At 55.2% G+C, this 14,070-nt stretch overlaps 1 protein-coding gene across 1 annotated transcript; it reads right to left on the reverse strand.

Annotated features, from left to right (window-relative positions):
- Positions 1-1,601: 1,601 nt before the first annotated feature.
- On the reverse strand, positions 1,602-13,388 carry Plvap (plasmalemma vesicle associated protein). Its single transcript, XM_050127762.1, has 6 exons — positions 12,959-13,388; positions 9,254-9,350; positions 8,442-9,151; positions 7,796-7,853; positions 7,615-7,696; positions 1,602-2,201 (listed from the first exon to the last, which is right to left on the reverse strand). The coding sequence occupies exons 1-6, from the start codon at positions 13,322-13,324 to the stop codon at positions 2,195-2,197; spliced, it is 1,320 nt and encodes a 439-aa protein (XP_049983719.1). The 5' UTR covers positions 13,325-13,388; the 3' UTR covers positions 1,602-2,194.
- Between the last annotated feature and the right edge of the window lie 682 nt (positions 13,389-14,070).

Consider the following 14,070-nt stretch of genomic DNA (forward strand, 5'->3'; position numbering starts at 1 on the left):
TAGTCTCAAACATAAACCAAGCAAATGAGCCTAGTCAGAAATTCAGAGAGCAGCTAGGGCTGCACAGGTCTGGGCTGACAAGGGGGCTAAGAAACTAGACCTTGTTTGTAGGGTGATGGGGAGCCATGGGCGGGGGTGTGAGAGAAACCGACTCCATGATGGAAAGACGGCTCTGGGCCAGTACAGGACCCTACTGAGGCAGCGGCTGGCAACAGGCCTTTTCTTGTCTTTAGTAGTCAGGTCAGGGATGGACTGTGTGCCCCAGGGCTTCCACTCGAGGGAACTGTTGCTGTGGTTGGTAGAGGTGGGGTGTCTGTGTGGCCTGGGCTGGCCAGGAACTCCTGGGCTCAAGCTCCCTTCTGCCTCAGTCTCCCGAGCAGCTGAGGTTACAGATCTGGGACACGGTGTCTGGGGAGAGGAAACAGGCCGAGTTGGAATGAGATTCGCACCCAGGACTGTGAATATCAGCTCTTAATCAGGCTGTGGTCACCAGGTCGGCTTCATCACAGGGCGCAGGCTCAGGGCCAGGGACATCCCCAGTTCCTTGGGGCCTCCAGCCCGGCTGTCCCGGCGGCCTCCCAGGCTGACCCTGGTGGCCCGGTTGGCCAGGACCCAGCCGAGTGTTTCCTGCAGTGACAGGCTCTCGCCCGTGTTTCCGGATCCAGGAAATATCGCAGCTTTGTCCCCAAGGAGCAGTGGCAGAGTGTGGCATTGCCGGCCGCGTGATTCATCCCCCGCTCCCGCCCAGGCCAGTACTGGGGGAGCAGCCTTCTCCTGGGCACGTCTTGCCTGCTTTCCATCGACGGCTCCTGCTTGCGGCCGGATTCTTAGGAACAAGCTTCAGGGTTAGGGGGCTGCTGTCACACCTCAGTCCCTTGCCTCAGCCCCGCACCCCACCCGCGCTGACATGCCTGCTCCACTGTCAGGGTTAGGGGGCTGTTCTCACACCTCAGTCCCCTGCCTCAGTCCGGCACCCGCACACCGGTGCTGACATGCCTGCTCCACCGTGCTCGGCTGAGTTCTATTACCTCTCGCTGGGCTGGTTTCCACAGGAGCCACGCTCTGCTTTGCGTCTGGGTCCTTACAAACTCTGCACCAGCAGTAGGCAGGATAGCTTTCATTTTAATTTATTTTTGATAATTGGAAGAGTCTCTTGTAGCCCAGGCTGGCCTTGAAATCCTGACCCTCCTGCCTCGGCCTCCTCGGTGCCGGCACAGCAACTATGCACCACCACACCCAGTTCCTGTGGAGATGGGGCCCGGGGTGCCACCCGTGCCGCGCAGCGCAGGACGGGGCTGAAGGGCGCCTCCTCCACGGCTGGCCATGGATTTAAAGATGTACTGTTCTACTCTATATGCTTCTCTGCTGCCCTGGGAGGCCAGGAGCCAGTGCTGATCCCCTGGATGCAGGAAGGTGTGAGCTGCCATGTGATGTGGGAACCAACTTTGGGTCCTCTCCAAGAACAGCCAGTGCTCTAAACTGCTGAGCCATCTCTGTAGCCCCCAATTCCAATTGGCACTCACCAATCACCCCTCAGGAGGCCGAGGTAGAGGAATACAGTGAGACCCAGTCTACAGCGAAGAAAAAGAATAGAGACAGCCTTCAAAGAACTCTGTTATATTTATTATGTGCCACTAATAACTTTAAGGGACACAAGAAGGGCAGAGTGTGAGGAAGCAACCCTCCAGGCTCTGGGATCCACGGGGGCCCTCGCCTGTGGGGAGAAGAGGAGCCTGGAAAAGGGTTTAAAATCTAATGAAGTTTTGTGTTTCTTGGGACCTTGAAGCCCTCCAGGGGAGGCCTGGAAACTCTCCAGGAGGACCTGGAAACAGCCGGGGCCTTTAAGGGGAGCTTGGAAAGTCCCAAGGGAGCGGAGACTAGGCCTCCTGTTCTCACCTCCTGGGTCAGGCGAGTGATAAGGAAGCCGAAGGAGGTGCCCAGAGTGGCAGCTGAGCTGTGGGTACTTGGTGGGCGAACGGGTGCCATTCTGGTCACCCCACAGCTGTATGTGCCTTAAACCCAGTGTCGGGGGATGGTGCGGAGCAGCGGGTGGGGGGGGGCGGGGCAGGGGCGGCATGGGGATGGAGGTTGCTGCGCATGGGGGTACAGTCGGTGTCCAGTGCTGTGGGCATCTGGCTGCTCCCATCCACAGGTGGGCAAGTCGCGTGCCCAGGGTCCCGCGACAGCTGCTTCCTCAGCCACTGGGGAAGGAAGAGGCAGAAAGCACAGCAATCAACAGAGGCCGAGGAGCCAGGGGCTGGCTTCAGACTCACAGCCCTCCTGCCTCAGCGTCTCCTTTCTTTCCTTTCTTTAGTCATTCCAAGACGTCTGAGTGAGCCTGCCCCACACACCCTCCTGACCCTCAGGACTAGCAGAGTCCACAGCTTCAGAAGCTGACACCAAGGCCCCAACCCTCCAGCCCAGGACAGCCCCACCCAAGTGCCAACAATTCCGAGAGGCTTCTGCGCCCCCCCCCCCCAAGCATCTCTGTCTAGAATGCCCCTCGTGGTCGTCGTCATCCCCCCTCCCCCCTCCCCCGCCTGGTAGAGGAGCTCGGTGGGGTCAGAGGTGGAGCTGAGGCATTTCCTGGTGGGGAGGGGGAGTCTGCAGCTAAGTCTGGCTTCCTCTCCCCCTCCCTTCCTTCCCCAATTCTTCCCTGGGGCCCCTAGGTCTCACGTTCAGGCTGGCTCTGAGTCCCCTCCCTGGCTCCAGCTGTGATCCCAGCTAGGACTGCCTGGTGACCTCTGTTCTTGTCCTGGTCACTTCCCCCCAAATCAACCAGAGTGAACCAGTGATTCTCCAAGTAGGCCAAGCCCTGGCACTGCTCATAGACTCTGGGGACCCCCCCCCCAAAAGTCCTTGCCACAGCCATGAGGAGGTCACTCCTTCCCAGGCATGCTACCCAGAATCCCCAGGCTCCTCCCTTGTCTAGGTTCCTGGTTAAAAGTCCCTTCCTCAATGAGCAGCCCCTGTGAAAGATCCCAGCAGAGTTTGTGTCTCCCACAAAGGGCTCAGCGAGCGGAGGATAGTCTGAATTGGGTCCCCTGGAGCCACAGGGTGGAAGGAGAGAGTGACTGCTACAAGCGGCCCAGTCCCCACACATGTTCTGACATGTGCACATGCGCCATCAGTCCCAGTTTAAAACTGTGAGAAACCTCACAAGATACATCCGTTTCCGCACGCCGAATACTTGGCTAGCACATTCAGGTCTGTCTTCCTTTGTTTTTGAGACAGGGACTCACTGGGTAGATCAGGCTGGCCTCAAACACCCAGAGATTCCCCCTGCCCCTGTGGTACCGAGAAGACAGGCACTGGTCATCACACTTGTCCAAACAAGTTTCCAGGCAGGGGCTGTTCCGGAGTGAATGTCTCAGCAGGACAACTGGGGGGAGGTGAGTCAGGAGTGGGGGCCACGTGGGACCCCCAGCCCACTCCAGGCTGTGAGACCTGAGTGTCAGGACTCACAGGGCAGAGAAAGCCGGAAGATCAGGAGTTCATGGCCAGCCTCAGCTACACGGGGAGTTTGAGGCCAGCCTCAGCTACACGGGGAGTTTGAGGCCAGCCTGGGCTACATGAGACCTTTTCTCAACACCCCCCCTCAAAGAAAACAAAAAAATAATCCCAAACCAACTTTAGGAATGGAACCTTCATGCACAAGGAAGAATTGGTTCGAATAAACAGACCAGAAGCTCGGTAGGTCAGTGAACCAGTTCAGATGCTTGCCACCGAGCCCCGCCATGATGAACTGAGTTCAGTCAGTTCAATCCCAGAGATCCACAGGGTAGAGGAGACAACTGATGCCTACAGGGTGCTGGCATGCTGTGGCTCTCGCAGTCTCAGACAAATAAATCAGGTGGTAATTTTTAAACAAAAGGAGGAACAACTGTTTGATATTTGCAACCATGTTTGCATTCCCCTCCCTGCCCCCAACTCCTGTCCGCAGTGCAAACAGAGTGGGAGTAGGAGCTCAGTGGGGAAGAAACCTTACTTGCTAGCAAGCTGACCTGAGTTGGAATCCTCAGGAGCCCAGTTAAAAACCCGGGTGCTGGCTAGGTGTAGTGGTGCACACCTTTAACCTCAGGCCTTGAAGAGGCAGGAGGATCTCTGTAAATTTGAGGTCAACCTGGGCTATACAATGAGACCTTGCCTCAAAGAAACAAAAATAAATAAATAAAACTAACAACAAAAAGCTGGGTGTCTCTGCTCCAGCAGCTGTGACCCAAATACCTGGGTCACAGGAGGCTGGGGCTGGGGCCCCGAGTAGCTCCAAGTTCAGTGAGAGTCCTGGTTTCAAGGGCATTAGCTGGACAATGGCAGAAGACACCACGCCGTTGTCTTCCTCTGGTTTCCACAGGGGTCTACACAGGTCATATACAAAGACATTTGGATGTTGAAATATTTTCTTTTAAAAGTTGGTTCTGGACGCTGAGCGCAGTGGGTAAGCGCACTGGCTGCTCTTGCAGAGGACCCAACTTTGGTTCTCAGCATTCACATGGTGGCTCACAACCACTTGTAACTCCAGTTCCAGGATCTGATACCTTCTTCTGCTCCAGGTTTCTTCTGGAGCACAGGCAGACACACAGAAAATACTCATGCACATAAAATTCAAACAAACAGATAAATACTGAGGAACAAAATGGGAATGTGTGGTACGTGGGGTGGTGGTGTACCCCATTAGTCCCAGAGCTCAGGAGCATCTCTATGAGCTGCAGGCCGGCCTGGTCTCCTGATCTTCATGAGATCCTGTCTCAAAATAACAAAACTAAATAATTACACGGTTGTGGAGACCGGCATCAGCCCCAGACTCACTTCTTTCCTTTCCTTTTTAGGACAGGGTCTCTCTGTGTAGCCCTGGCTGTCCTGGAACTGGCTCTGTAGACCAGGTTGACCTGAAACTCAGGAAGACCCACCTGCCTCTGCCTCCTGAGTGCTGGGGTTTAAGGCGTGCGCCACCACCACCTGGCACTTGGCCTGAGTTTTGGGATCAGCAAGGCTGTATAGCCAGATGGTGTCTCAAAATAAAACAATCAGACAGGGAGTGTGCATCCGCCTCCAAGTGTGAGAGCAAGAAGGGAGGGAAGGATGGTTCTGGACGCTGAGGAAGAAGCCCCTTGAAGGCATAGCCCCAGTCCCTGGGGAAGGCCCTGCCTAGCATGCTGGGGGGGGGGAGGGCTGGTGGGGACAACACAGGCCTAAGTGAGCATTGTCCCTCAGCACAGACGTCATTCAAGGTAAACAATGTCAAAAACTTCCCCCGTTCTCAGCTGAGACCGGACAGTCCTGGGCGGGCAGCCCAGCCCCTGCGTGACCCTGATGAGTCCTCAGTCCCCTCCTCTGAAAAGTGGACATCAGGATAGAGATTGCCCAGCCAAGAAGGATGGGGTGGGAGGGTATCCTGGAGGGGAGGGGTCTACTCCTCTCTCTTTTCTTCGTGTTCAATATTTTCTTTACTCTCCTACTTCCCTTCTTTCAAAGAAGTATTCGTTATGTAGTCTTGAACTTGCAGTCCCCCTGCCTCAGCCGTCCAAGTTCTGGGTTCATAGCCTGTGCCATGAAAGCTGACTTTTCACTGTCCCGCCTTTTCACAGGATGATGATCTAGGGCCAGAGGCCAACCCAAGCTACATACATCAGACACCACCTCCAATACATGTCACAGCTCAGCAGTAAGGCTGCTGCTCCTTCAGAGGACCAGACACCAGGGCCCTCACACACACAGAGATGAGATAAAAAGGCTGATGTGGTGTGAGTCAGCAGGATATGCTAAAGATGTGGAGGTAGAAGGTTGAATTTGAGGCCAGCCTGGGCTACACATTGGGGCAGGTGATGTGTTACACACCTTTAATCCCAGCACTTAGGAGGCAGAGGCAGGTGGATCTCTGTGAATTCGAGCCTGGTCTACAGGGTGAGTTCCAGGATAGCCAGAGCTACACAGAGAAACCCTGGGCTGCTGATACATTAAGGTGGTGTGGGTGTTGGGCCAGATGCCCTAGGCACGCTCCAAGAACAGCCCTAGTCCCTGTCTCTAACTGTGGACGTCACTTTACAGTTCCCATCTGACGATCTTCACCTTGCCTCATGCTGTGACCTCAGACTTCCCAGTGTGCACCACACAGGCTCCCATGACATCATGGGGTGTGCCTATGCCACGGCTGGAGTCCACCCTCTCCTCCTGCTGTGTGGTCCTGGGGATGGAACTTGGACTGTCAGGCTTAGCAGCAAGCTCCTCTACCCACTGACCTGTCACCAACCCAGCTTCCACTCTGCGAGGCGCTGGGGCAGGGAGAGAGCTCCACGAAACCTTGCTGTGGGACAGAAGGACCTGAATTCAGTCCCAGAACACAGGTTACAAAGCTGTGTGTGGGCAGAGCGGTGGTGGCACACGCCTTTAACCCCAGCACTGGGAGGCAGAGGCAGGTGGATCTCTGTATGTTTGTGGTCAGCCTGGTCTACAGAGTGAGTTCCAGGACAGCCAGAGATACACAGAGAAACCCTGTCTCAAAACAACAACAAAAGCAAAACAAAACAAAAGAAAGAAAGAGAGAAAGGAAGGAAGAAAAAGAAAAGGCTACCACATGTGGTGGATGGGCACACTTGTACAGGACTGGGGGGTGGAGTCCCCCAGGTCAGCCAGGCCAGTTTGAAACCCTGGGTCAGAAACCATGGTGGCTAGGTATGGTGACACATGACTTTAATTTCGTCACTCCGGACCAGATCTGTGAGTTCCAGGCCAGTCTGCCCAATATAGAGGCCCTGTCTCAAGAGAAAGACGAAAACCATGGTGGCTGGGTTGGCAAGATGGTGGAGCAGTGAAGTTCATCCCCAGGACCCACGCTCATCCACACACAGATAAATGAACAGGGAAGAATCACAATGGGTGATGATGAGAAATGGTAGCCAGGGTTGGGCTCCAGTTTGCACGTTCAGACACGCACAGGGTACACAGGGTACAGAGTACACGGAAGACACTCAGAGTATACCTCATGGTCTCTATCCACAGACCTTCTCCGCCCAGCCCAGCTGCCCAGGACACCAGGCCCTTTGCTTTCCTTCCTCCAGCTCACAGTCCAAAGTCCTGCGTTGATATACCTGCCATGCCCTAGTATACAGCAGGTACTCCATTATGCCCTGGTATACCTGCCATGCCCTAGTATACAGCAGGTACTCCATTATGCCCTGATATACTTACCATGCCCTAGTATACAGCAGGTACTCCATTATGCCCTGGTATACCTGCCATGCCCTAGTATACAGCAGGTACTCCATTATGCCCTGATATACTTACCATGCCCTAGTATACAGCAGGTGCTCCATTATGCCCTGGTATACCTGCCATGCCCTAGTATACAGCAGGTACTCCATTATGCCCTGATATACTTACCATGCCCTAGTATACAGCAGGTGCTCCATTATGCCCTGGTATACCTGCCATGCCCTAGTATACAGCAGGTACTCCATTATGCCCTGGTATACCTGCCATGCCCTAGTATACAGCAGGTACTCCATTATGCCCTGATATACCTGCCATCCCTCCATTATAGAGGCAGAAGGTGTGAATTCTGCCTCCCTCTTTATCCATGGTTCTGGGATGGATCTCAGTGGGTGGGTGTCTCACCTGGGTGGGACTGCGGGGTTGACCATCGGGAGACGCTGGGACTCCAGGATCTTTTTCTTGAAGTCCTCCAGACTAGCAGGATCTGCAGGAAAAATGAGGGTTCGTGTGAGCAGCCTCGGAGAGGAGAGATGGGGTGGGGAGCCAGGTGTCCCGTTTCCTGACCCTTCTGGTTGTCACTCACCTATGGGCGGAGGGTTTGGGGGTGGGCCGAAGAGTCTTGGCGGGGTGGCTGGCTGTGACTGGAGAAAGAAAAGGAGAGGTTGGAGGAGTTGGTGCCCTCTGTGCCCTGCAAATGCCTAAGCAACCTAGTTGGGTGGGTTTTTTTTTTGTTTGTTTGTTTTTTTTTTTTTTTTTTTTTTTTTTTTGGTGATGGTTTGTGTTTTGAGACAGTCTCTCTGTGTAGTCCTGGCTGTCCTTGAACTCACTATTTAGAACAGGCTGGCCTCGAAGTCATAGAGGTCCTTCTGCTCGTGAATGCTGAGTGTTGGGATTAGAGACCATGCTTGGCTCAAGGAACCTAGATCTTAACCCAGACCATCCTGAGGCATCACGGAGGAGCTTAACTTAGGCGGGAAATCAAGGCCACCACAAGGCTGACATCACCTGCAACCTTCAGAGAACCCCTGATCCTCCAGTTGGACTCAACTCCACTCCAAACCCGGTTCCCACCATCTGGCCAGAGCTAAGTTCACCTGGCCCTAACCCTGACCCAGCTTCCTTCCTTCAGTGGCATTCTCCGTCCTCAGCTCCCACCCACTCCCAGTTTGACCCTTCCGGGACCCCACTGTTCCCAGGGCTCCCATCTCCACCCAGCCGACCAGACCCACCTTGGCCTTGACACAGGTGTCCAGCGCACTGATGCGCACGTCCACTTCTGTGCGCAGCTGCTCCAGCTCGCGCTTGCGCGCCTCCAGCTCACGCTCCAGGCCTTCCTTCTGCGAGCGCAGTGATGCTTTCTCCTCCAGCGCCAGCTGCGTCTGGCGCGCGCACTCCGCCCGCAGCTGGCTCTCGCGTGCCTTCGCCTCCGTCTCGACACGCGCCCGCGCCTCCTGCGTGCTCTGAGCCCCGCGCTCCACCTCCAGCTTCTGCCGCCGCAACTCCGCGTTCTCGTGGGTCACGCGCTCGATGCTCAGGCGCAGCCCGCGCGCCATCTCATCCACCTTGTTGCTCAAGAGAGTGGGCAGGTGCTCGCACATCCGGCGGAGGGACACTATCTCGGGTGCCAACGGAGAGTAGTGGTAGCTCAGGCCATCCAGGGATCGCTGGATCAACGAGTCCCGCCAGATACTCAGCGCTTCCGCATGGAGCTTGTCGTGATCCAGCGGGAGGCACATGGACTGCACCTTGCGCAGCTGCTCCTCGATCACCTGCTGCTCCTGCTGCTGCCGCTCCCGCGCTTTGCCACAGGCCGACAGCTGCTCCTCCACACGCTGCTTTTCTGCCAGCAGGCTCTCCTTGTCCTTGGCGCACACCGCCTTCTCCTTGACCACCTCCATCTCCAACGTCTTTGCCTTCTCGCCCAGCTTGAAGAGCAAGGCTGCGGGGCGGGGGGCGAGAGGAGGTGAGCCCAGGCTGGCCCCTAAGCTTTGAGGTTGTCGTCGTCCCCCACACCCACCCACCCGCCAGGACCCGCATTTACCTTCGCAGGTCTTGTTGTTCTCCTTCACCTGTTCCCAGCACTGCTTCTCGCTCAGGATGATGGCGGCCATGAACCGTTGGTAGTTTATGTAGGTGGTCTGCAGGTGTGGGCATACAACAGGGCTGAGCACCCATCTCCAGGGCCACACACACAGAGGCCCCCTCCACATCCTTAGAGGGTTGGAGGTCTGGATGACCTCCAAAAGTTTGACTAGAGCTGGACTGGAGCTCCTTCATTGGTTGAGTGCTTGGAGCCAGTTCAGTTGGTGAGGGACTTGCAGAAAGCCCCGAGTTCAAACCCCAGCCTCATGCACCAGGTGTGACACCTCTTACCTGTAACCTCAGGATGAAGTAAGACAACCCCCAGGAGTTAGAGGCCAGCCTGGATCACAGAGAAAGGCTGTCTTGTGTGTTGTTTGTTTGTTTGGCTGTATGAACTCCCTGTGTGAACCAGGCTGGCCTCTCACTCTCGGAGGTCCTCCAGCCTGGGCCTCCTAAGTGCTAGGGTTAAAACACAGAGGCTGAGATTGGGGCTCAGCTGTCTGCCTAGCAAGCACAAAGCCCTGGGTTTTGTGCCCACTACCACAGAAGCAAAATGTGGTTTGTGCCTGTCGCCTGTCAGTCCACACAGGAGGAAACTCTAAATTCAAGGTCATAGTAAAAGTTTATCTCAAAACAAAAACAGAGATGAGGCACAAGGGGGGGGGGAGGCAGAGGAAGAGGAAGCATGGCCAAAAAATCACATTTCTTTGTCCTTTGGGGAAGGGAGACAAGACAGACACCACTAAGGTGCATTTCGGGTGGCCACTGGGCTCCTGGCCACCATAGGGAAGGCAGCTTGCCAAGGAACCGCAGTGTCCTGAGTCAGGAGGTCATGTAGCCCAGGCTGGAAAGTCTAAAAATGTAGAATCAGGGCTGGGGTATGACAAGTGACAGTGCCCACTTAGCATTGAGGAGCCTCTGGGAAAAGTAAAACCCAGAAGCCTGGACCTTGTGTTCTCCAGTGAGGAAGTGTGGGGTGCCAAGTGGGTGTTGGCAATGATCCTGACCCTGGGTGGCAAGTGGCCAGGGGACTGTGCACCCTGTCAGACTGGTCTCAGGGAGGAGACTACTATCCTGGGCCACCCTAGGACCCTGTCCTCTCCAGGAGAATCCTTGCTTTACCCCTAATTTGGCGGCTGCCAGCACCCCTGTTATTGGGCCAGAAGCTGCCCAAGGCTGCAGCGTCCTGGTCTCACTGTGGTGTGGGGAGGTGTTGAGTGAACGTCGTCAGCTGTGCCTGACACTCTGGGGTCTGTGTGGGGACTGCTGTCTCCAGGATCTCAGGTCTATGACAAGCACAGGACGCAATGGCTTCAGCCCCACCTGGGAAAGGGCCTAAAACACCCTCTCTCTTTTCTCTCTCTCTCTCCTTTCTCATTCTTCTCCCTCTCCCCCCCCATGTCTCTCAGTGTGAGACTCGGTGTCTCTGTGAGGGTATTTTATTGATTACTAATTAATGTACACATGTGTTGTCATACCTGGGCAGGTAGGCCCGAGTGGTAGAAGGAAGAGAGTTGGATGAGAGTCTGGGACTGAGTCAGTAAGCACCATTCCTGCATGGTCTCCACTCTACCTAGTGTCCTGACTTCCCTCCATGACAGAGTGTGCCTAACCTGGAAGCCAGATGAACTGTTTTCGCTCTGATTTGCCTCAAGGTGTCGCAGCGACCCAACCCAAAGAGGACGTCACCGAGGCTTCCTTACCAGGTTTGCTCAGTGGCAATCTCACTGTCGGCTTGTGTTAAAGGAAAAATGGTAAGAGAAAACCATGGTAGAGAAGTCTTGCCCCAAGGCAGCCAGCAAACAGACAGGGTAAGATGGGGTCCTAGGGTGGGACACAAGGTCCCACCAGGACCTCCTGACTAGCCCACTCCCCTATGGTCCGGTCACCTCTCAGAGGCCCAACAGCAGGCCTTTCACACAGAAACCTTTTAGAATCGAACTGCAACACATCCCAATGTCCAATACCTCAGAGAAGAAGGAGATCGATAGGTAAGAACCAAGGTTAAAAAAGAAAGAAAGAAAGAAAGAAAGAAAGAAAGAAAGAAAGAAAGAAAGAAAGAAAGAATCCTTTTGTTAAGCCTTTCCCTATTGTAGTGAGGTTAGACATACTCTACTTGGTTAAGAGATCGTTCATTTTAGGGGTGGAAAACTGGGTATGTGTTGGGGGGCAAACACATAAGAAAGGAATCCTGGTCCTGTCATTTAAATCAGTCCACACGTCTGCAGTTCCCTGGAAGCTCTTTTAAGAGGACAGAGTTGCTTCACCGATGAGAAAGGAAGAGTTTAAGAGGAGTAGGGGGAAGATAATTAGGTGAGCACACATCCTTATACATTTTATTCTCAAATTATGGAATTATATTCTCTCTCCCTCTATCTCTCTCAGTGTTTGTCTCTCTCCCTCGGTGTTCTCAGTGCCCCCCCCCCTCTCTCTTTCCCCCCTCCCTCCTTCTGTCTCCCTCAGTGTTTCTCTCCCCCAGTCTCTCTTTCCCCCCCCCCCCCTCCCTCCCTCCCTCCCCCCCCCCCCCCCCCCCCCCCCCCCCGTGTATCTTCTGTAGTCTAGGCTGTCTGGAGCTCCTGCTGCTCCAGCTCCTAGGCAGTAAGGTGACAAGTGTGTGCTACCACGCCCCAGGATGGCATTCCTTTTGGTTGGGTGCTGGGTGCTGGGGATGGAACAGGGCCTCATGCATGCTGGGCAAGAGCTGAGCTCTGAGCCACGCCTGGGCTCAGTTCGTCCGGGTCACACTGAGGAAGAATCCATTTACCCATTCTCTGTGAAGCTGCCATGAGCAGTCACAGGGCAGACACTGGCCAGAGCAGGACCCCAGCTAAACCCCAACTGCAGTCGACAATGCTGGGGTCTGCACCTGCTCCCACCCCGCTTTCACCCAGAAAGTTTCCTGAGAGGGTATTCTGCCTCTGGAGTGGACGGGCCTAGCCACGAAATTATGAATTCCAGAGAGTAGGGTATAGTGACCTTAATCCCAGTACTCAGGAGGCAGAGGCAGGTGGTTCTCTGTGAGTTCAAGGCCAGCCTGCTCTATACAATGAGTTCCAGAGTGGTCAGGCCTTCAAGGTGGCTCAGCAGTAAAGACAGCTCAGCTGAGAACCTGAGCTGAATCTCTGGGGCCCACACAGTGGAAGGGCGTCTTCTGACCTCCACACACGGACATGGCGGGTGGGCAAACATACATGCGGAATAAATAAACCTAACTTTAAAAATCATGCTGCGGGCAGCAGGCCCTTTCTGGCAGGTGATCACACTGTTAAAGAACCTCACCAGCCCATGAGGCACCACTGTCACCCCAGCACTCAGGAGACTAAGGCAGAGGAATTGCCCTGAGATCTAAACAAGCCTGGGGGGCTCTATAGTGAGGCCCTATCTGGGGCTGGGGTTAGGGAGGGAGAAAGGCTGTCGCTCTCTGGTGTAGCATGTACCACATGAACCAGGCGTGGCGACACCAACACCGGCCTGTAATCCCAAAGGCAGGAGGGTCGGGAGCTCAAGGACATCCTTTGCTACACAGCAAGTTCTAGAACAGCCTGAACTACATAAGACTATGTTGGAAACAAAGAATGGGAGGACTATCTACGTTTTCTCGGGTGCAGTTTAGAATTTGGGGGCACCCGGTGCTGCGGCCCAGGGCGCACAGGCCGCCTCTTACCAGGTCGCCATGGCACTGGCGGAAGCTGGCGTTGAGGCGCTCCAGCTCGCGCCTGGCACTCAGCAGCATCTGCATGACCGTTTCCTTGGCGTGCAAGCTGATGTTCAGCTGTTTGGTCAGGTTAGCCTTCACGGCCGACAGCTCCACCACCTGGCTGTACAGACTGTCAGCGCGCATCTCGGTGGCCTTCAGGCTGGCCTCCGTGGTGGCGTGCACGTTGCCGTAGATCATGAAGAGGACGAGGCCCAGGATGATGAGGAACTGGATGAGTGACACAAAGAGGAAGAAATAGCGCAGGTAGTACCAGCAGCCACGAGCCGCGTCCCCCGTGCGGGAGTACGGGCTGCGATCCATGGCAAGCCCCATTTGCGCAGCGTCAGTCGGGCAGGCTTACTGTCCCTCGCCTGCCTGGCCAGATCTGAGCTGCGCCAAGCAGGGGGAGTGTTTATATTACTTCTCTTAATACTTCCTCTGCCAGGCTCCTTCCTGGCCAGGAGGAAATGGGGGCTGTGGGTTATCACAACAGTCCCACCCTGGCTGTTGAGGACTGATAGTCTAGGCAGAGGTGATAGATGGAGGGGTGCGGCTCCTGCTGGGTGGCTGGACTGTCCTCGTCCGCCTGGCCCGGCCTCGGTTTCCACCAACAACACCCCAAATTAGGTCGGCCAGGCGATCGACTCTGCACTTGGGACTATTTCTCAGTCATAGCCCGTGTTTAGGCCCATTATGTGGGAGAGGAAACTGAGGCACAGCTGTGACAAGAGACTGGCCCCGTGGTCCCTTCGTTACTCTGTGGCAGGCTGGGTTCAAACATGCCCAGGTCACCAAGGTGCCCCCTGTCAACAGTCAACCCTGGGGCAGCTCTCAGGCACCCCCACACCAGGAGTTTGGGACCCAAGGCAAAGGAGGCGGGAGTGAGTTCCCACCCAGGAGCCCCGGGGACGGTTTCCATTATGGGCAACAGTAGGTGCTCAATTATTACACAGAGGAGCCTCACAGAGGCCTGATTCTTGGTGGACAGTGGTACCACCTCCCACAAATACTCGGCCAGCACGCACACATAGGTGTCCCCAGAGTGCTCTAGGATTAGGGCCTGGTTGAGCATTAGAACT

Source organism: Alexandromys fortis, unplaced genomic scaffold (genome assembly GCF_014885135.2).
Source record: "Alexandromys fortis isolate MF-2015 unplaced genomic scaffold, M_Fortis_MF-2015_v1.1 scaffold_284, whole genome shotgun sequence".
In the NCBI taxonomy this organism is placed as follows: domain Eukaryota; kingdom Metazoa; phylum Chordata; class Mammalia; order Rodentia; family Cricetidae; genus Alexandromys; species Alexandromys fortis.

Bases quoted from the DNA above. Each gene is read 5' to 3' on its own strand.
- Plvap (XM_050127762.1), bottom strand. From the start codon at position 13,324: ATGGGGCTTGCCATGGATCGCAGCCCGTACTCCCGCACGGGGGACGCG. The intron at 9,152-9,253 runs GTAAATGCGGGT...CCCGCCCCGCAG, and splicing joins GAACAACAAGACCTGCGAAG to CCTTGCTCTTCAAGCTGGGC. The intron at 7,697-7,795 runs GTGAGTGACAAC...TTTTTCCTGCAG, and splicing joins CCCAAACCCTCCGCCCATAG to ATCCTGCTAGTCTGGAGGAC.